This window comes from Parambassis ranga, chromosome 3 (assembly GCF_900634625.1).
Source record: "Parambassis ranga chromosome 3, fParRan2.1, whole genome shotgun sequence".
Lineage (NCBI taxonomy): Eukaryota > Metazoa > Chordata > Actinopteri > Ambassidae > Parambassis > Parambassis ranga.
This window is the reverse complement of record NC_041024.1, coordinates 133,935-154,418: the sequence shown is the minus strand read 5'-3', so window position 1 is coordinate 154,418 and position 20,484 is coordinate 133,935. Positions and strand designations below refer to the sequence as shown.

Genomic DNA, 20,484 nt, shown 5'->3' with positions numbered 1-20,484 from the left:
CGCAGCTCGTCTTCAGGTGATGCGTCCATGTGATTGGAGGCGTGGCTTCGGGGTGAGGTCCAAGAGAAAGGGGCGTGTGTTTACTTTAAATCTGGCTGACTCTCACTGAGTTTTAAAACCTCCTACCCTACCTTTACCAGAATGTTTTACATAAGGACCCAGTGTCTGTACCTGCATCTTCAGTCGCCCTAATGTGAGGAAACACAGCTGGGGGACAGAAATGATTTATCAGCCTATAATTTAGACAAATTGTTTTCAGATGTGTGACTGAATCTGTAGTCCAACAGTCCATCCTCACGAAGATTTCAAACGGCTGCCTTTCAGGGCTTATCTCTGGACTTTTGCTGCAGCTGAGAGAGAGTTTCTGCTTTATACAATGTGTTCATTGTGGTGAAAAGAGTAAACTGCAATCTGCAATTTATCCAAAATCCAAACAGACTGAAGACAACAAGGGCCTCCTGTGTATGAGCATGTTATCACCATAAACACTACATCTGCTGTTTGTTCTGAAGTGTGCAGAGCTTTCACAGATTTACACATGATCTCTGAGTCAGAGAGCTCACACAGTAAACTACAAACTAAGCACTCTTTAGTGTGAAATGATGTTTTGTTGATAACAGGTTATTATTTGTAAAGTTTTGTTGTTAATAATTTGTCAGCAGGAGTTTTTAGCTGAGCTGAGTGTGCAGGTTTTATCAGCATGTCACACATTAACTGACTACTGTCCGCTTCCTGTCGGTCACTGTGCTCTAAACATCTGTTCATTAACGTGTGATGATGTTCAGACTTTAATATTTAAACTGTTTTTAAACTCTCTGAGTTTGGATTGATGAATAATGAGGGTCTGAACATTTTTCTATATTCACCATAAATAAGCTATTTCATTATGTATTGATTAATATTGATCAAATCTATTGTTGTGTAGGCAGCTCTTCTAAAACGAGAGAAAGAATGGAATCATGCCGTGTTACGTTTAGTTATAGCTCTGCTGAGTTGGTTTGAGTTCAATAAAACATTATGAACTCGTCTCCATGTTTTCATGTTATTCAGCCAATCAGAGAGCTGCGTGTTTGGGCGTGTGGCCTGTGAGAACACCACCAACGCCTCAGCCGTGATAACCAGCTGACAGCTGAGCTGATAAACCTCTGGCCGCTCCGATTGGCTGAGGTCCAGCTGGCTCCGAGGATAAAACAGCAGTTCGTCTGTCCGTCCCCATCATCGTCACAATGGCTTTCCTCTGGATCGTCCCCTGCCTTGCCTTTGTCAGCGCTGCCTATGGTGAGTCAACTTCCACAAATTTAAAAGTTTTCATTTTCTGCTTCTGGACCTAATTGAAACTTTCTAAAACAGTAAACAGTCTTAAAACTCAAAACAACTTGGTTGATGTTGTTCTAATGTGAGGACAATGTCCAGTGAAATTTGCTCCGTCTCCTCCTGTCAGGCTGCGGCACCCCCGCCATTCCCCCCCAGGTGACTGGCTATGCCCGCATTGTCAACGGTGAAGAGGCCGTGCCTCACTCCTGGCCCTGGCAGGTGTCTCTGCAGGTGGGTCAGCTGACGCCTTCTTCATCTTCATCATCAGCATCATCATCAGTGACTGACTCGTGTTGGTTTTCCTCCTAGCAATCCAATGGCTTCCACTTCTGTGGAGGATCTCTGATCAACGAGAACTGGGTGGTCACTGCTGCTCACTGCAACGTCAAGTAGGTGTGATGCTACAGAAACGTGATCAGAGGCAGTGCTGATATGAGATGTCACCTCAGATTCATTGAGACGCTCTTTGATGTGCAGCTTCAGCAACAAATGGGTAGATATGGAGGGATAACTGAGCCATTAAATCCTTGTTTCCTGTTTCCCCTCAGGACCTACCACCGTGTGATTGCTGGAGAACACGACAAGGGCTACGGCTCCAGCGAGGACGTCCAGGTGCTGAAGCCTGCACAAGTGTTCACCCACCCCAAGTGGAACCCCAGTACCATCAACAACGACATCACCCTCATCAAGCTGGCCACCCCTGCCCGCCTGGGAACCAATGTGTCCCCTGTCTGCCTCGCCGAGTCCACTGACAACTTCGCCGCAGGCATGACCTGCGTCACATCCGGCTGGGGTCTGACCCGCTACAATGGTGAGGACCTTCAAACAGACACATGCTGGATCCAGACTTCATGATCCCCAGGGTTAGGGTTAGGGTTAGTTAACCACAGACACACAGTCCGTTACTGTGTGAACACAGACACAGGTCATGATGCTATGTTTGTCTCCCACAGCTCCCAGCACTCCCAACAAGCTGCAGCAGGCCGCTCTGCCCCTTCTGTCCAACGAGCAGTGTAAGAAACACTGGGGCAGCAACATCTCCAGTGTCATGATCTGTGCCGGAGGAGCTGGAGCCACTTCCTGCATGGTGAGGTCCCATTTTTAACCTTTCACATTGATGAGCGCCACAGTCCTTGTCGTTCACATCGTCTTGTTTTTGTTCATGTCTAGGGCGACTCTGGCGGCCCTCTGGTCTGTGAGAAGGACAACGTCTGGACCCTGGTTGGTATCGTGTCCTGGGGAAGCAGCCGTTGCTCCACCTCCACTCCCGCTGTCTATGCCCGTGTCACTGAACTCCGTGGGTGGGTTGATCAGATCCTCGCCGCCAACTAAACACTCGGATGAAGATGTGCTGTCACCGGGAATTCCCCTGACCCCTGAACCTTAGCCATGATTATGTCTGGTAGTTCCACAATATGAGGACACTGAGTGACAATAAAAACATTAACATGTACAAAAAGAGTTTGTGTTCTGAATCAGCTTCAGTGCTTTGTATTGACACAACACACGTTGGCTAAGCATACAAGTCAGAGAAATGAAATCAGAGTGATCAGATACAACAGGAATAGAAACAACATAAAGAGAAAATGCTCACCATCACACACCTGCTGGTCTTCATATCTGCCCCGTTTGTGCCCCGTTCAGCACCATGTGTGAACACACCAAGGGTCATCTGACAGACTGCTCAGTGCTCACGTCTAACTCGTCTGTTCCTTTTACACTAGAGCACTCATAAAACCTGACAAACATCCAGGATCCAGAACAGAAATAAAACCCTGTGTGTGTATAGGTGTAACCCTCTGCTTTTGGTCCATACCAGGTTCTAGTCAAGCTTGTCAGAATCAGCTCTGCCGTTGTTAATAAACGCCTCCCACCATGCAGTCCGCTTGTGGAGTTTGTTTACGTCCAACATGCTTCATCTGCTGCTCTCACTAAAAACACGACTTCTCATTGTTCACACAGTGGACTTCACAGCTTAGTGTTGGACTCAGAGCTGCTTATAGAAGCAACAGACAGTTCAGAGGAGTCAGACATCAGTAGCAGGAAGAGAGTGGTGCACAGCAGGGACAGCTGCTGGAGTCTCTGTCTGCAGCGTCCACGAACATTTGACAGGACAGCTTTGGTCCACACATGGACAGGACCTCATGATCCCCCACAAAGTGTCTGTGAACACACTTTATATTCTGTCTCATAGCACAGCTGTGACACTGTTTGTTATACATCTCACTTTAGAAGTTTCAGCCCAGTGCATTCTGGGAGTTGGAGTTTAGAGTACCTTAGCCCTGTGTCTGTATCACTTTAAGGGTTGTCAATAAAATGGCTGATGGAGGAGGAGAAAGAACATCCACTGTCAAACATCCTGATCACTGTTCAATACTGCAGCGCTAACAGGAAGCGTTACTGTTGGTGTGACTGTGATTACACGTGTCGCTGCCTGTTGCCACCTGTGAACCCCTCAGAGTGTGGTTCTCTTTGATATCTAAACATGTTGGCATGAAAATGAGAATAAAAACAATGAATACAACATTGTGGGCACAGTGTTCCAAAGGCCAGACCGATCATTGACAGTTCTGCTCACAGACCTCATTAGTTATTTCTGATCATTCATATGAATACACTGATTGGTATTTATGTTGTAATAAAACAGGCAGATGACAGATAGATACTTTATTGATCTTCAGGACAAGACTCAGCTGTTCACCTCCACCTCAAAGACAAAGGACACTCCTTTGAGGACAACAACATTCACATTTTAGACAGGGAGGAAAGGTGGTATGAAAGAGGAGTCAAGGAAGCCATCTATGTTAAGCTGGAAAAACCTTCCCTTAACAGAGGTGGTGGCCTCAGACATCATCTTTCTACCACATACAATGCAGTGATTCCATCCATTCCCAGGAAGTTTGCACATACTCACAGTAAGAACAAAGGGCTGTCAATCAGTCCCCCTCCGGCAGTTTCATAGTCGTTAGCCAGTCGTTAGACACACCTGGCCCAGTCAGCCAGAACATCACAGGTAAGTATGGAAACATTTAGTGCTATTGTTTTTTCAGTTTTTAAGTTTTACCCAGACCCACCCACTGAGGTCTGTAACCACATATAAACCATGTTTCCCACCAAACAGTCAGAACTGATGAAGCTGCTTGGATGAGCAGCGAAACGTCTTCAAGAAAACTCTACAAGTCCAGACGCCTTGCTTCAATCTTCTCTACGTATGATGACCTGGATGACTGAGAATCTTCATCAACATACTTTATTGATCCTGAGAGAACACACAGAGTGCCCTGTGAGTCCAGCTTGGTCTGGCCCATTCATTGTCACACAAACATCATATTTGTATGTTGCTTCTCTTCAGTAGACAGGACCACATGATATGAAATGACAGAAACCTTGTTGATGTTTATTCTCCTCAATCTGAAGACACACGCCAACAGGACGCTGCCCTGGTTCTCACAACATGTTGATGTTCAGGTCACTGCTGATAAACTCACTTCTGCTGGGAAACACACACATGTTTCAGCCTGCTGACCTTCAACTGAGCACCAACTGTCCATTCATATGTGCATGACATTTTCAATTATATATAGAATAGAATAGAATAGAATAGAATAGAATAGAATAGAATAGAATAGAATAGAATAGAATAGACTTTATTAATCCCCTGGGAAGGTCCCTCAGGGAAGTTCTGGTACCAGCAGCAATAGAACCCCGACAGTCAGAGCAAGAGTTAAATAGAATAAAATAGAACATAGTACAGTAAAAATAAATGATGAGAGGGATTATGTACAAACGTTGCACAGCACAGATGGTACAGATGGATTATTGCACATATAAATTATTGCACGTGTGTTGTATCAGGCGGGCTGCACTCCTCCCTCCTTCTCCCCCTCCTGCCAAACGCAGAGTTGTAGAGTTTGATGGACCGGGGGACACAACAGCCAGGAGTTTTCTTAGTGTCCTCCTCTCTGCCACTGTCACCAGGGAGTCCAGCTTCATGCCGACCACAGAGCCGGTCCGCCTGGTCAGTCTGTCCAGCCTGTTAGCACACCTTATATGGTGTTATCAAATGATCAATTATGATCCAATGTAATAGTGTGAATATACACATTTCCTCAGTGAAACCACAGATTTATGTCATTTTAACATACTTCACACTGTTTTCATTAAAATTACTAAAACAATAACAACATAAATAATTTAAAACATATTTGTCATTAATACAAACTAAATAAAAATATATTTTATTTATATAATATATTCATACAGAACTTAGAATGGAATAATTTGCTTCGGTTGGTTTAAAGATTTTTTATGTATGTGCAGTGACACAAAAGGAAAGTTTGCCTCCTGGAAACTTGTGTCAGCATCAGCTGTCAAAACTCACACTGTCTCCTGATAAGCTGTCCCCTCCAGTCTCGCCCACGTGCTCCACAGTGTATAAAAGCTCCTCGCTCAGACAGACCCAGCATGATCGAGCCATGGCCTTCCTGTGGATCCTCTCCTGCTTCGCCTTTGCTGGCGCTGCCTACGGTGAGACCTCAGAGTCCCAGCTGAGAGAGAGCGAAGCAGGATTGGAGTTCCCTGCCTGCTTCATTTTACTGATCGACTTATTATTTTGCATCCATAATTGAGACATGAAATTATGGATCAATATCAGGGACGGGCTGAAGCCCACACTTGTGTTGTTGCTTGCTTATTGATGATGTAATGATGGTGTCAACAGGTTGCGGCATTCCCGCAATCCCTCCTGTCATCACTGGGTACTCTCGTATCGTGAACGGTGAGGAGGCAGTGCCTCACTCCTGGCCCTGGCAGGTGTCCCTGCAGGTAAATGCACGTGCCCACACACACACACACACACACACGGATGTGTTATGAATGAGGGTTCACTGTTGTTGCTTTCAGGATTACACCGGCTTCCACTTCTGTGGTGGCTCTCTCATCAATGAGAACTGGGTGGTGACAGCTGCTCACTGCAACGTCAAGTAAATACCCCGAGCTGCACTTCCTGTCAGGTGTTTGATGTGATGATGCTCACACCTGTTTCTGTTCTGAGCAGGACCTCCCATCGTGTGATCCTCGGAGAACATGACCGCTCCTCCAATGCCGAGAACATCCAGGTCATGAAGGTCGGCAAGGTGGGTGGAGCTGGATAAACTTCCCATCACATCGTTTGATCGCTTTGTCCAAAAGCCATAACGATGTGTCTTCTCCCAGGTGTTCAAGCACCCCAATTACAATGGCTTTACCATCAACAACGACATCCTGCTCATCAAGCTGGCCAGCCCCGCCCAACTCAACATGCGTGTTTCCCCTGTGTGTGTTGCTGAAACTGGAGACAACTTCCCTGGAGGCATGAAGTGTGTGACCTCAGGCTGGGGCCTGACCCGCTACAACGGTGCGAGCAGCAGCAGTACAGGGCCAATCGAAGACAAATGTTCACGTCAATGTTTTTTGTGTGTGTTCAGACCAGCAGATAGAGCAGAGGAAACACTTGTAGCACTTGTAGTATGAAGTGTGTATATGAACCTGTCTGATGTGTGTTGCAGCTCCTGACACCCCTGCCCGGCTGCAGCAGGCCGCTCTGCCCCTGTTGACCAATGATGACTGCCGTCGTTACTGGGGCAACAAGATCACCAACCTGATGATTTGCGCTGGAGCCTCTGGAGCTTCCTCTTGCATGGTGGGTGGGAGCTTGGTCTACCTCTAAGGGCAGGCCTGTTGTGTTGTCCTGTTGGTCATGTGTTGATGTTTGTTTCTCAGGGTGACTCCGGTGGTCCTCTGGTCTGCCAGAAGGCTGGAGCCTGGACTCTGGTTGGTATTGTGTCCTGGGGGAGTGGCACCTGCACTCCCACAACGCCTGGCGTCTATGCCCGTGTCACCGAGCTGCGCGCCTGGGTGGACCAGACCATTGCTGCCAACTGAACGTGTCCCTCAGGAGCACTTCCTGTTTGTAACTGATGTTCAATAAAACTCTAAACCCTGAAACGAGCCTCTTGGTGCTTTTGTTTGTTGATGCAGACCAACGATGCCAGCTGAGTGTGAAACTTTATGCTCAGCTCAGAACTGCAGTTAGCTTTAGCATAGCCTAACATACAACTGAAGCTGGCAGTAAAGTAATGAAAAGTAACTTTTTTATTTTGTAAATAATGTTGGAAAGTCTGACACAAACATTTGAGCACATCTTCTCTTCAGCAGCATTTTATTACACAAAGAGCAAGATCAATGCAACATGTAACACAAACATGTTTCAGCGTTTCTTGGGCCACAGCATCTCACCATCATGTGCGTCTGGGTGGACAGGCATGGCCCACACGGCGGCAGTAGCAGATGGCGTTGAAGAAGCGACAGTAGCAGGTGTCACAGAGGTCACAGCACGGCAGCTGGTAACCCAAACAAGACTGCTGGTGAGGGATGCAGCGCCGAGGTGACCGCATGGCGCGACCCTGGAGCTGTAATGCTGCCGACATGTCCTGAAAAAAGCATGGAGGAATTCAGAGCAGTGGACCTTGAGCACAGTGATGGACAGCTGATTGCAATACCTCGTCATAGGACCCTGCATCCATCAGGAAGTGATCCTCCACAGAGTCAACTTGCAGCAGGGTGGGGTCGTGCACAGGGTCACTGGCGTGGCTTCTCTCTGCAACCATCATTTAATTAACAGTGTCAAATATGACTATAATATAATAATATGTATATGATCTGTGGTACCCAAAGAGTGAAAATCAAGACAGAGCTGCACTGAAGTGAAGCCATGTTTTACAATCCAGCCTCAAACAGGAAGTCACCATTCTAAAAAGACTGGACAGGTGTTACTGACCGATGTCAGACAGGTAGGAGGTTTCGCTGCGATGGCCGGTGACCAAACCTTCATCTGTCTGAATGTTCCCATGAACCAGAGAGGAGGAGAGACGCAGCAGACTAAAGGACCAACAGCAGAGCAGCACCGAGCCAAACATCTTGCTGCTGTCACAGAATCCTCAGCTTCTCCAGATGAACGCCTCTGAGAGGAGAGAGGATGGGAGTTTATCTAAGCAGCGGTGGTGGAGCTCTTGTATTTCAGGTCATCAGTTTAAACATGTTACCATCCACTTAGTGATTTTCTGTCAGTGCATTGACACCTTCAGTGCTGAGGAACTGAATCCGTCTGAATACATGAACTTTGTATGGATTTGTGGATCAGCATGGTTCATAAACTCAACAATTGAAATCTAATTATTTTAGAATGATGGAATTTCTTTTACACAGACTATATAGTCAATATGAGAACAAGAGGATGTCAGGATGATATGAAAAAAGAAAAGCAACCTTTAAGACCTTCATCATTAGAAATTCATAAAACACTGCACTCTGGTTCAGATCACATCAGAAATGTACAGGGTAATAATATATATTATAAAAGGCAGCAGTTTGTACAAAGGAAAGTCAATATCTACATAGATAATATCTATATGAACTCTTTACATGTAATATACATGTACAGAGAAAACACTGCAGGAGACCGAGAGAGGAAGAGATGGACACTCACCTGTTTCTGTGACTCCTTGCTCTGTTTCTCTCTCTCTCAGGGGACGAAGGTGATTTAAAGGCTGCTGGACAGGAAGGAGGTCACATGACTGGTGGGTTTGACATGGATTGGACCCCTCCTGACATCATCATCATCATCATCATCACAAACACAGTGACCTTGACGCTGTGATCCATATTCATGAAAGAGAAGCCGTTATAAGGTAAAGTCAAGATGTCAGGGTCTTTTTATATAGAAAAAAAAATAATAGCCATGAACACTGTAAATGAAGACTTTTTGGATTTTTTAATGTCACAGGAGGATGTCTTACTAGTTTAATACACAAACACAGACACCGCCATGGACAGTTTTAAAGGAGGTTTTCCCTCACAGCACAGAAACAGGACTGGTTAAAGTTCCAAATGACTCCCCAAGCTTCAGACTAGTCCCTGTCCATGTTCTGTTGGATCTGAGTGCTGCCTTTCACTCTAGGATCACATTGTTTTATCACACACAGAGAATGTGCTTTGAATCGAACTTATTCGATGGATTCCTGGTTATTCATGTTAATTTTCACATTTTCTCCCAACATGATCTACTGAGCAGCACCCCCATCTCCTCTCCTCTCCTCTCCTCTCCCTCTCCTCTCCTCCTCTCCTCTCCTCCTCTCCTCCTCTCCTCCTCTCCTCCTCTCCTCTCCTCCTCTCCTCCTCTCCTCTCCTCTCCTCTCCTCTCCTCCTCTCCTCTCCTCTCCTCTCCTCTCCTCTCCTCTCCTCTCCTCTCCTCCTCTCCTCTCCTCTCCTCCTCTCCTCCTCTCCTCCTCTCCTCTCTCCTCCTCTCCTCTCCTCTCCTCTCCTCTCCTCTCCTCTCCTCTCCTCCTCTCCTCTCCTCCTCTCCTCTCCTCTCCTCTCCTCTCCTCTCCTCTCCTCTCCTCTCCTCTCCTCCTCTCCTCCTCTCCTCTCCTCTCCTCCTCTCCTCTCCTCTCCTCTCCTCTCCTCTCCTCTCCTCTCCTCTCCTCCTCTCCTCTCCTCTCCTCTCCTCTCCTCTCCTCTCCTCTCCTCTCCTCTCCTCTCCTCTCCTCTCCTCTCCTCCTCTCCTCTCCTCTCCTCCTCTCCTCCTCTCCTCCTCTCCTCTCTCCTCCTCTCCTCTCCTCTCCTCTCCTCTCCTCTCCTCTCCTCTCCTCTCCTCTCCTCTCCTCCTCTCCTCTCCTCTCCTCTCCTCTCCTCTCCTCTCCTCTCCTCTCCTCTCCTCTCCTCTCTCCTCTCCTCTCCTCCTCTCCTCCTCTCCTCCTCTCCTCTCCTCTCCTAAAAAGCCCTTTTCGTTCCTGAGGACATGAGATGTGTTTACTTCAGGTGTCTGATGTGACAGTCAACGTGAGCCACAGGTGACCACATCAAGTCGATCGGAGCCAAAGACCTGGGCTCCGGGAAGACAGGAGCTATGTGGCTCTGTACCCTCTCAGAGAGGCAGATGTAGGATTTGACGGGAACACATTGCCATGGTTACCTCCTACCACTGACAGTGCTAGTTAGTGGAAGGGCTTTTATGAGTCACATGTTCTGTGGTCAGCTGATCAATAAAGGTGAATGGTGTGACCTGAGTGTTCATTAGAGCACCGTACACTCCTCAATAAGCCCTCGATTGGAGAACATTAGGTCAGCTGCTTGCTTGTCATTTCTTCCATTACTGTCAATCTGCCACTTCCTCTATCTACAAACATGGCGCCTATTCCCTGAACAGTGACACGCCAATGACATCATCTCTGCACTTTGTGTAAATGAGCTCAGATGCTGCTTTAATATGAACTCTGATTATGACCTATCAGCAGGAAATGACTTTAATTGACATGTTTGTCCTGCCAGATGCCCTCACACACTTCCTGTTTTAGGGCCGAACTGTTACCACGGTGGTTTGTTTGTTTGTTTTTAAGATTATCTGCCTAACAGGCTGACGGGCCCTGCTCAAGGTTTCTTCCTCTTAAAGGGAGTGTTTCCTTGCCACAGTGCTCTTAGAGGGGTTCAGGTTCAGGGTCTCACGCTCTGAGTTTCTGTGAAGCGCTTTGAGACAATTTCTGATTGTGAAATGTGCTGTATAAATAAAACTGAATTGAACTGAATTAAAAACAACCTGAAAGTAAATCATGTTGTTTTTAAAATTCATGTGGGTGAAGTGGACAAAAACAAATCAATGACACCTTTAATGACAAACAACATACATCATCATCATCATCATCATCATCATCATCATCATCATCATCATCATCAATTGTTTTTCATAAAGACACATGAGTACTATGGACTGACGATATATATAGTCGTCCATTATAATATAATCACTGTTTCATCTTGCTGCATGTTTGCTCCTCTCTCTCTCCTTCATCCTCTCTGTCCTGTCTCCCTCTTCTTCTCCTCTCTCTCTCCTTCATCCTCTCTGTCCTGTCTCCCTCTTCTTCTCCTCTCTCTCTCCTTCATCCTCTCTGTCCTGTCTCCCTCTTCTCCTCTCTCTCTCTCCTTCATCCTCTCTGTCCTGTCTCCCTCTTCTTCCTCTCTCTCTCTCCTTCATCCTCTCTGTCCTGTCTCCCTCTTCTTCTCCTCTCTCTCTCCTTCATCCTCTCTGTCCTGTCTCCCTCTTCTTCTCCTCTCTCTCTCCTTCATCCTCTCTGTCCTGTCTCCCTCTTCTTCTCCTCTCTCTCTCCTTCATCCTCTCTGTCCTGTCTCCCTCTTCTTCTCCTCTCTCTCTCCTTCATCCTCTCTGTCCTGTCTCCCTCTTCTTCTCCTCCTCTACTCGGCCGACTGGCAGCAGGAAGGTTCCTCCTTACAGTTTTTTCTGATTGCTTAAGCACATTTTGTAACTATTGGCTATTTGTGCAAAACTCTACACACAAATAAAAAAACCTTACAGAAAAACATTGTAGATCTCTTGCAAAAGCTAATACATCTTGCTTAACTCTTCAAACCTTTGTAAAAATGGTATTTTTGTACCACACAGTTAACACAAACCATCATATTACTAAGCACACAATGTGCCAACTACACACTGATGGTATTAACTGAAAACACATCTGGCTTCTGCTTTCTCTGTGCACAAGGTCTGTCCATGTGAGGTCAAACCTTTGTCATAAATAGTTCTATAAACACAGGGATTCAGATTTCAAGTATGAATGTTTATTCACTCACATCAAAACAAACACAAGAAAACATACAATTTCACTGAAAGAGAGAGAGAGAGAGAGAGAGAGAGAGAGAAAATCAGTCTCATTGTCTCTCTGGGTCCGGCCACCAAATGCAATGTCTTCTAGTCCAAGGCACCGGGGAACATGTCTCCTGGAGTGCTGTATCCAGGCCTGACATGATGCCTGGTCCATATCCTCGCCTGCCTCCTTCCAGATGCTGGATGTCTAGTAATTCTGTGGAGTAGCAGTTTCAGTTTTACATGTACAGTATTGTTGTTTTTCTCATTAGAGTATGGTACACCTACAAAACTCAGTGTGAGGGAACTGTACTAACCCATTCTCATCAATATGTCCTTATGATTCTTGCTACAGTGTAGCGGCTCAGGCTGAACCCGTTGTCCAGCTTCCCTCAGTGGTTGATCACATGATCCACTATTGTAGCTCTGATGACATCAGTAATTCTATTTTTTCTTACCCTTCCTCCTTCCTCTTCACCTCCTCGTCCTCTTCCTCTAAATCCACCTCCTCGTCTTCGTCCTCCTCCTCTTCCTCCTGCTTCCTCATGTCCCCTTCCTCCTCTAATTCTCTCTCTTCTCAGTCTCCTCCTCCCTCCATTGTTCTCCACACTGAAGCTTACCTGTGGCTTATTTACAGCTCGTGCTGATTGCAAAGTGAACTAATGATGTAAAACAGTTCTCACATGTGACAGTGTAGCCAGACAGTTGGCAAAGCAGTGTAAATACCAGCCATGAATGTGTGTAGTTTGACTAGGAGTGTGTTGATCAGAAGTTGTGTGTAAAGCAGTGAGTTGTGTTTACAGTTCAGCACAAAGATGCTGTGAAGTGGATTATATTTATACAATTGCAAATTGTGTGTTACAAAAGTGCAAACTGAGTGTAAAGCTGCTTTTAGCTTTGTAAACTCAGTGAGAGATTTTAATATAACTATTAATAGTTTTAGAAATTGTGCTATAAGAATCATTGATAGTGTTTAAGCATTCAGAAAAAACTGTAATATGATAAACAGTCCAGCAGGAGCGTTGGACCATGCCCTCCAGGAAACACGGGTCTGACCTGCGCCACGGGTTTGTTTATGTGTTTGTTTGGTTGGTTTGTGGCAGCAGAATCTTTCATAGATCACAGCTTGCCTTGCCTAGATGAACCTCTCGTAAGCATCTGATGGTATCTGCAACACCACTGTAAACATCCTTCATCTTTGTGCTTCAACCAGAACCAGGTCAGAGTGAAAGTGAAGTGTTGGTCTGACTCACTGTCACCTGACTGATCGATGCTCTCTCACTCTCCTTTTCTCTCTCTCTCTCTCACACACACACGCACAGTGCTGATCGGTCAGGACCGTCTGTCGATCACGGAGATACTCGAACCTGATTTTACTCGTCTGAGACGTGAACCCCACCAGGGTCCGTGCCGGGGCTTCCAGCCATGGTCTTCGAGGCGTTAGTCAGCGACCTACTGAACAGGTTCATCGGAGACTACGTGGAGAACCTGGACAAGTCCCAGCTCAAGATTGGGATATGGGGAGGTGAGCTCAGCTGTTAGCTAGTGGCTACCGCTCTGACAGATAAACACACAGATTAACGTCGTCCTGCACACATACAACCGCGGCGAAACACGTCGACATGCTTCATGCTAACCCACAGAGTCATGTATAAAAGATTAAAAGCATGAAATCACATCAGCGTTTTTCTAATGAACGGGTTATTGTCGGGGCTCTGACTGTTAAAGCTTCTTCACCACAACACAGCGACGCTCCCGGAAGTGACTGCGCCGCAGAGTTCAGTAAATCATTATTCTGTTCATTAAAGGGGCTGTCGGCTGATTACATGTTGAGTGTTCGGAACCATTACTTCCGTGTTGTTGTGTGACAGCCCAACTTGGAGCAGGGTGATTGGCAGATTCTCTTCAGATGGGAGCAGGTTCACGCTCAGCACACGTGACAGACGTGACAGTCTGGAGACGCCGTGCAGAACCTTCTGCTGCCTGCAGCCTCCTCCAGCAGGACCGGTTTGGTGGTGGGTCAGTGATGGTGTGGGGAGGCATTTCTTTGGAGGCACAGCCCTCCATGTGCTAGCCAGAGGTACCCTGACTGCCATCAGGTACCAGGATGAGATCCTCAGACCCACTGTGAGACCACATGCTGGTGCAGTGGGCCCTGGGTTCCTTCTGATGATGACAATGCTAGGCCGCATGTGTCAGCAGGTCCTGCATGATGAAGGCATTGATGCTATGAACTGGCCTGCCAGTTCCCCAGACCTGAATCCAATCCAGCACATCTGGGGCATCATGTCTCGTTCCATCCACCAACAGCACGCTGCAGCACAGACTGTCCAGGAGCTGATGCTTTAATCCAGGTCTGGGAGGAGATCCCTCAGGAGAACATCCCCCGCCTCATCAGGAGCATGCCCAGGCGTTGTAGGGAGGTCATACAGGCAGGTTCCACGGTGGCCGTTGTCAGCGTCTTGCGACCAAAGATAAGCTGAGATAAATTTCTAGCGGTGTCAGAAATTTAGGACGACTGTCTCACAGTGTGACAGCTGCTACGACCTGTCGTCCCACATCCTCCTCCTCCTCGCATGCTGACGTATGTCGTAACCTGTGACCGTCTGCGATTCACTGCAGTCTGCATGCATCAAACTTGAAGGCGTACCAAATTTTATTAGATTCACGTCGCATAGTGTGTCATGCATGGTCTTATAAGATTGGTAAAAACTGTACAGTGTACTGAGGCCATTATCACCGGAGTGATAGTATTGATGACTTGAATGACTTTGGATGTTCTGTGTCTTTGCAGGAAATGTGGTCCTGGAGAACCTGAAGGTGAAGGAGAACGCACTGGTAGGTCCTGACTCACCTTGTGCTGTGGTTTCAGTGTGAACCAGTTACACAGAGCTTTCCTTCGGTCATAGTAGCCCGTGTGTTGCTGCTGCCTCTGCTTGGCTGGTAGTGCCATGAAGCCTCAGGCCGTCTTATAGTCACTGATCATCACCATTATGTGTTAAATAACAGCAGCTACAAACATGAACAAATCACATGATCACTGCAGTGATGCAATCACAACGTCCTGTGTGTCTGCTCACATCAGCGTCTGGCTAACAGTGTGTGTGTTTGTGTTCAGAGTGACCTTGATGTTCCCTTCAAAGTCAAGGCAGGACAGATAGGTGAGTACAGATGTTTGAACATGAGGGGAACATGTGGGGTTTACATGGGGATGACATGGAGAGCGTTTGTCCCGCCTGGTCATCGGACAGACTTCCTGTGTGTGTTTCAGGGAAGCTGACATTGAAGATTCCCTGGAAGAACTTGTACAATGATGCAGTGGTCGCCACGTTGGAGGGTCTGTACCTGCTGGTTGTTCCTGGAGCCAGTAAGTGATGGTTCACCCTTATGTTGTTAACTCTGTGTTCTTCTACCCTCACCTGGCAGAGCCGCCCTGAGCACAGATCTCTTCTTCAGGAAGAGAGGTTTCTTCAGGAATCTTGGATAACTAGTCATTTTCAGTCTTCTGTCATCACAGGTTCAGAGATATAGAAATTTTGTTCCCTAAAAGGAGCGTACTTTTTATTTCTATAGTTCATTTCTGTTTTATTCTTTTTACTTATTTATGTATTTACTCTGGCAGCGTTCATGGACAATAGCAAGAAAAGAATGTCATTGTGCAGGAGACGTGTTTCCTTAAGTGCACATGACAAACGCTTTGAGTCTTGAATCTTTAAGGTGGAGCTAGACCAGGTGCTGCTTGTAAGAGGAAAGTGTGTTCTAAGTTGTGTGTGTGTGTGTTACAGTTGGATCTAAACTGACAATGTGTCCATATAACGGTAAGCTGTCAGAGGTGGTGGATCTGATTTGGTATCTTCAAAAGCATTTCCTCTGGGATTAATGAAGTCTTATCTCATCGGATCTATCTGGGCCGCCTGTCTGCTTGTATGTCTGCAGAAAACGTTTTTGTGTGATGGAATAGAATAGAATAGATTATGATGGGAAATATGTTTTTCACAATAAAAGCCTCTTTGCTGCCAGGTTAAAGAGAGCTTTTATGTGAAGGAGCCACATATTGGGCTCTGATGTCTTCGTTCTGACTGAAGCACTCATTGCAGCTCAGACCTTTCAGTGGACATTAGATGCAGCTCTTCGTTTAGCTTCTGGTCTCTGATCCTGGGATTTCTTGGTTTCTACACACTGATCCTGGGACTTCTCTAATGATGCTAATTTTGTAGAAGCAAAAATGTAGCACACATTAGCAGGGAGGACATTTACTGGTAATAGAGTGCAAATAGTCCGAATGTCTGGTTGGAAGCAGCAGAGCCCAGCACTGATGCACTTCATCTGAACTAAGGTTACAGCCCACAGACCTCCCCGAGCAGTAAATCTAAACCTACTACACGCCTTTTAGAGCCCGTCCCATCTCGGCTCTTCAAGGATGTTACTCCTCTGATAGGAGACTCCATATTAGACCAGGTCAACCTGTCTCTGGCAACAGGATATGTACCACAGGCTTTTAAAACTGCTGTCATCGTTCCTATCCTGTCCTTAAAAACCTTCACTGGACCCAGACACCTTGTGAAACTACAGGCCGATCGCCAACCTTTATTTCTAAAAAACTTGAAAGAGTGGATGTAAGTGGGTTAAATGACCACCTTCATAGGAGGGGTCTGGATCATAGCTCTCCTGTTCCAGCTCCTCTTCACTGGCTCCCAGTGGGTTCAAGAATACCACAGGTACCTGTCCTGTTTTTTCTCTGTTATGTATGTTTGCTACATGTTTGTTCCTCTCCTCCTCTCTCTCTCCTTCATCCTCTCTGTCCTGTCTCCCTCTTCTTCTCCTCTCTCTCCTTCATCCTCTCTGTCCTGTCTCCCTCTTCTTCTCCTCTCTCTCTCTCCTTCATCCTCTCTGTCCTGTCTCCCTCTTCTTCTCCTCTCTCTCTCCTTCATCCTCTCTGTCCTGTCTCCCTCTTCCTCTCTCTCTCTCTCTCTCTCCTTCATCCTCTCTGTCCTGTCTCCCTCTTCCTCTCTCTCTCTCTCTCTCCTTCATCCTCTGTCCTGTCTCCCTCTTCTCCTCTCTCTCTCTCCTTCATCCTCTTTGTCCTGTCTCCCTCTTCTTCTCCTCTCTCTCTCTCCTTCATCCTCTCTGTCCTGTCTCCCTCTTCTTCTCCTCTCTCTCTCCTTCATCCTCTCTGTCCTGTCTCCCTCTTCTTCTCCTCTCTCTCTCTCCTTCATCCTCTGTCCTGTCTCCCTCTTCTCCTCTCTCTCTCTCCTTCATCCTCTCTGTCCTGTCTCCCTCTTCTTCTCCTCTCTCTCTCCTTCATCCTCTCTGTCCTGTCTCCGTCTTCTCCTCCCCCTCTCTCTGTGAAGCTCCTAGAGACAGTTCTGACTGTAAAATGAGCTGTATGAATAGAATTAAATTGAAGTGAATTTAGGCCTTCATAATCATCAAACAGCTGTTTGCCTCTGTGTCTTATTTTGCCCTTTGGTTTTATTTTTTGTTTTTTTGTACAACAGGACGTGATGTCACTTTAAGAAGACGTTTGAGCTACAGTTTCTGATCTGAGTTTAGTTTAACCATGGAGAGACACCTGGAAGAGTGAAAACAGGGACAGCACATGGTTAGGGTTAGGGTTTCACCTGTAGGACAGATTGTTGGTGCAGTACACTCAGCTGGTTAAAAAACATCTATGACTCAAACTATGGATGTTTTGTCTGTTTTTCAGCCATAAAGTACGATGCAGCGAAGGAGGAGCATTACCAGCAGGAGGGGAAACAGAGGGAGCTGCAGCGCATCGAGGAGGCGCTGCAGATGGCTGCACGCAGAGGTGAGACAGCGGGACCTCTGTCCTCTAAGCTCTGACCCAGTACTCCTACTGTCTTTTCTCTGCTGCTGGTTTATACATTTCTGCTGATTTCTGCTCCTCCAGAGTTCAGGTTCACACTAACCAGTTTACAGATTCAACAGCTGACCCACTATAGTATTAGTAAAAAAAAACTTTACATGTGCATGAATGTAAAGGATGACTGCAGGTGGCTGTGCTAACATGCTGTCTGTCCTGTTCATGCTGCGTTTGCTGTGTTAGCACCTCAGACTGGAGATCTGCTCTTTAGTCTGGAGAGCGTCGTTTACAAAGAGCCACTCAATGGTAACACACAGTGACACATGAGACACATCACACAGCACCACTCTGCTGCTCTCCTTTCCCCTCCACTGAATGTGACCATATGAAACCCTCACTCTGTGAATGCTGCCCCCTTGCTGTCTATCTATGTGCAGGTTCGCTTTTCTCTCACTAACTTCCTACATCTTTGTCTTTAATGCTGCCAAAGTCCCAAAAGGACGTAAAAAAATTAAAAAGCATAAAAAAGGCTTGAAGAAGCTGAAAAGACACAACAACAAAGCAGGTAAGTTCTATGAGCTTTAAAATGTGTAATGCACCTGACGTTAGCGTACTAACTGGCATGCTCATGCATGTGTCAGTCATGATAATACACTTTAGATTAACCTAAGCCATAAACTGGACCAAACCTTTTTTATCTGCGCTCACCAGGTCAGCTTATAGGTTGACGGACTGGCGTCAGGTCTCTGTTCAGGTGTAGGTGTGTCTGATCCTGGTCTCTGTCTCTGTTCATGTCAGGTGTATCTGATTCTAGTCTAAGGTCTCTGTTCAGTTCCAGGTGTGTCTGATCCTGGTCTCGGGTGTGTATGATCTGGTCTCTGGTCTCTGGTTGTTTCAGAGAAACCTCAAGAGGTGAAGAAGGACACCTTTGCGGAGAAACTGGCAACTCAGGTGATCAAAAACCTGCAGGTGAAGGTCAGCAGTATTCACCTGCGCTATGAAGACGATGTGAGTCCTCACCCAAGTCCTGGTGCTGTTGAACATCATGTCATCTGTGCTCTCTGCTAATGTCTTGTCTGTGTTTCAGCTGTCTGACCCTCAGCACCCCTTGTCTATGGGAGTGACCCTGTCAGAACTCAGCCTGCAGGTAACACACATGCACACACCTCAACACATATCTGCACAGGTCCTGTTAAATTTGCTCTCCCACTGTCTTTATTTTCAGACCACTGATGAAAACTGGAAACCCTGTATCTTGAACGAAGCCGCAAAGATTATCTACAAGGTGACAGATGTTCTGCTCGAACTGTGTACACCTCAGTGAGTCACCTGGTTACCTTTGAATGTTGTTGTTATTTACGTCTGTGTGCTGGTTTTCGTCAGCTCGGCAGTCTGGAGTGTCTCTGTGCCTACTGGAATGTTAACAGTCCCATCTTCTACAAAGGGTCATGGCAGGATATCGTAGTGAGTAGATCACTTCTAATTCTCTGACTCTTCAATCTGTAAAGATTTTTTTGATCAGATTCTATAAGAAAACCTCTCAGTTCTCGTCACCCTCCTCCTCTTTCCCTGAGGGACCTTCTTAAAGGATTAAAAAAGTATATTCTATTCTATTCTATTTTCCCTTCTGCAGGACCAGCTGAAACGTGGGATCAGCACTAAAGACCAGGAGCTGCCTCACTATCAATACAGTGAGTTCATTGCTCACACTGTAGCAATGTTGTGATCATTCTTCATGATGTTTGATTGTCAAAACATTTTAGTAAAAGGACCCTGTATAAGCGTGTGCTTTCACATGTTTCTGCCTCAGTAACCTCCACATGACTTTAGTGCTTATCTGTTTCTTCTTGAAGTTTTCAAGCCAATCTTTGCTTCTGCTAAAATCTGCCTAAATCCAAGCGCTGAGGTGGAGTTGAAAACTCCGAAGACAAACCTTCATCTGGAGGTCCAGAACATTGCCATTGAGATGACTAAGCCTCAGGTAACCTGTTCAACAGATCAAAGGATGGACAATGACACAAGTGATGTCTCAGTTTGATGTCCTCTGTGTCTGTCTTCTGTAGTACCTTACCATGGTGGAGCTGCTGGAGTCTGTCGACTGCATGGTGAAAAATGCCCCCTACAGGAAGTTTAGGCCTGATGTCCCTGTCCATAAGAATGCCAATCTCTGGTGAGTGTGTTAAAACAGGTTGTTTGGAGTGAGTCCGAACATGTAATGTTTGATTGGTGGGTTTCGTTTCTGTCAGGTGGAGGTATGGCTTTAACAGCATCATGGAGGTACACATACGGCGCCTCACTCACATGTGGTCCTGGTCCAACATCAGACGGCATCGGGAGAACCTGAAGGCATACAAGACTGCCTACAAGACCAAACTCTTGACCCAGGGCAAGCCAGGCCCAGACACTGAACAACAAATACAGGTGAGTGCTGAAATGGGTCTTCACCTCCTCCTACAACAAACACACTCTACTAACTAAACTCTGACGGCTTACTCCTGTGACCTGCTGACTAATGTGTGTTTACTGCTATCCCTCCAGGATCTGGAGAAAGTTCTAGACGTGTTCAACATCACTTTGGCCCGACAGCAAGCCCAGATGGAGGTAGACATGATAAAACTACTTTCAATGACCTAAGTGTAGTGTCCAGTTTGAC

General features: G+C 46.4%; 4 protein-coding genes across 6 annotated transcripts in view; 3 read left to right on the top strand and 1 right to left on the bottom strand.

The window, feature by feature from the left end:
• Window positions 1-1,123: 1,123 nt before the first annotated feature.
• On the top strand, window positions 1,124-2,773 carry LOC114433377 (chymotrypsin B). Its single transcript, XM_028401909.1, has 6 exons — window positions 1,124-1,278; window positions 1,442-1,545; window positions 1,624-1,703; window positions 1,863-2,125; window positions 2,268-2,401; window positions 2,485-2,773. The coding sequence occupies exons 1-6, from the start codon at window positions 1,227-1,229 to the stop codon at window positions 2,644-2,646; spliced, it is 795 nt and encodes a 264-aa protein (XP_028257710.1). The 5' UTR covers window positions 1,124-1,226; the 3' UTR covers window positions 2,647-2,773.
• A 2,977-nt stretch (window positions 2,774-5,750) lies between these two features.
• LOC114433378 (chymotrypsin A-like) lies at window positions 5,751-7,299 on the top strand. The gene is made up of 7 exons (XM_028401910.1): window positions 5,751-5,841; window positions 6,035-6,138; window positions 6,217-6,296; window positions 6,371-6,449; window positions 6,529-6,709; window positions 6,861-6,994; window positions 7,075-7,299. The coding sequence occupies exons 1-7, from the start codon at window positions 5,790-5,792 to the stop codon at window positions 7,234-7,236; spliced, it is 792 nt and encodes a 263-aa protein (XP_028257711.1). The 5' UTR covers window positions 5,751-5,789; the 3' UTR covers window positions 7,237-7,299.
• Window positions 7,300-7,592: 293 nt separating this feature from the next.
• On the bottom strand, window positions 7,593-8,270 carry agrp (agouti related neuropeptide). Its single transcript, XM_028402049.1, has 3 exons — window positions 8,132-8,270; window positions 7,854-7,951; window positions 7,593-7,784 (listed from the first exon to the last, which is right to left on the bottom strand). The coding sequence occupies exons 1-3, from the start codon at window positions 8,268-8,270 to the stop codon at window positions 7,593-7,595; spliced, it is 429 nt and encodes a 142-aa protein (XP_028257850.1).
• A 4,845-nt stretch (window positions 8,271-13,115) lies between these two features.
• vps13c (vacuolar protein sorting 13 homolog C) overlaps window positions 13,116-20,484 on the top strand; it is a 45,945-nt gene continuing 38,576 nt past the window's right edge. Inside the window, exons 1-16 of one of the 3 annotated variants that reach the window (XM_028402045.1) lie at window positions 13,116-13,226; window positions 13,330-13,532; window positions 14,802-14,845; window positions 15,126-15,168; window positions 15,279-15,374; window positions 15,793-15,825; window positions 17,715-17,816; window positions 18,730-18,839; window positions 18,919-18,978; window positions 19,057-19,116; window positions 19,215-19,295; window positions 19,465-19,522; window positions 19,685-19,812; window positions 19,895-20,001; window positions 20,078-20,252; window positions 20,370-20,432. In XM_028402045.1, the coding sequence (XP_028257846.1) occupies window positions 13,433-13,532; window positions 14,802-14,845; window positions 15,126-15,168; window positions 15,279-15,374; window positions 15,793-15,825; window positions 17,715-17,816; window positions 18,730-18,839; window positions 18,919-18,978; window positions 19,057-19,116; window positions 19,215-19,295; window positions 19,465-19,522; window positions 19,685-19,812; window positions 19,895-20,001; window positions 20,078-20,252; window positions 20,370-20,432 (1,260 nt within the window). In that variant the 5' untranslated portion in view covers window positions 13,116-13,226; window positions 13,330-13,432. Of the gene's footprint in view, window positions 13,227-13,307; window positions 13,533-14,801; window positions 14,846-15,125; window positions 15,169-15,278; window positions 15,375-15,792; window positions 15,826-17,714; window positions 17,817-18,729; window positions 18,840-18,918; window positions 18,979-19,056; window positions 19,117-19,214; window positions 19,296-19,464; window positions 19,523-19,684; window positions 19,813-19,894; window positions 20,002-20,077; window positions 20,253-20,369; window positions 20,433-20,484 lie in introns of those variants that run through there. The other 2 variants (XM_028402048.1, XM_028402047.1) reach the window with 2 other exon arrangements.

Coding starts and splice junctions, on each gene's coding strand:
- LOC114433377 (XM_028401909.1), top strand. CDS start 1,227: ATGGCTTTCCTCTGGATCGTCCCCTGCCTTGCCTTTGTCAGCGCTGCC. Junction 1,279..1,441: donor CTTTGTCAGCGCTGCCTATG/GTGAGTCAACTT, acceptor TCCTCCTGTCAG/GCTGCGGCACCCCCGCCATT. Junction 2,126..2,267: donor GGGTCTGACCCGCTACAATG/GTGAGGACCTTC, acceptor TGTCTCCCACAG/CTCCCAGCACTCCCAACAAG.
- LOC114433378 (XM_028401910.1), top strand. CDS start 5,790: ATGGCCTTCCTGTGGATCCTCTCCTGCTTCGCCTTTGCTGGCGCTGCC. Junction 6,710..6,860: donor GGGCCTGACCCGCTACAACG/GTGCGAGCAGCA, acceptor TGTGTGTTGCAG/CTCCTGACACCCCTGCCCGG. Junction 6,995..7,074: donor CTGGAGCTTCCTCTTGCATG/GTGGGTGGGAGC, acceptor TTTGTTTCTCAG/GGTGACTCCGGTGGTCCTCT.
- agrp (XM_028402049.1), bottom strand. CDS start 8,270: ATGTTTGGCTCGGTGCTGCTCTGCTGTTGGTCCTTTAGTCTGCTGCGT. Junction 7,952..8,131: donor CTCCTACCTGTCTGACATCG/GTCAGTAACACC, acceptor TGATGGTTGCAG/AGAGAAGCCACGCCAGTGAC. Junction 7,785..7,853: donor ATGCAGGGTCCTATGACGAG/GTATTGCAATCA, acceptor TGCTTTTTTCAG/GACATGTCGGCAGCATTACA.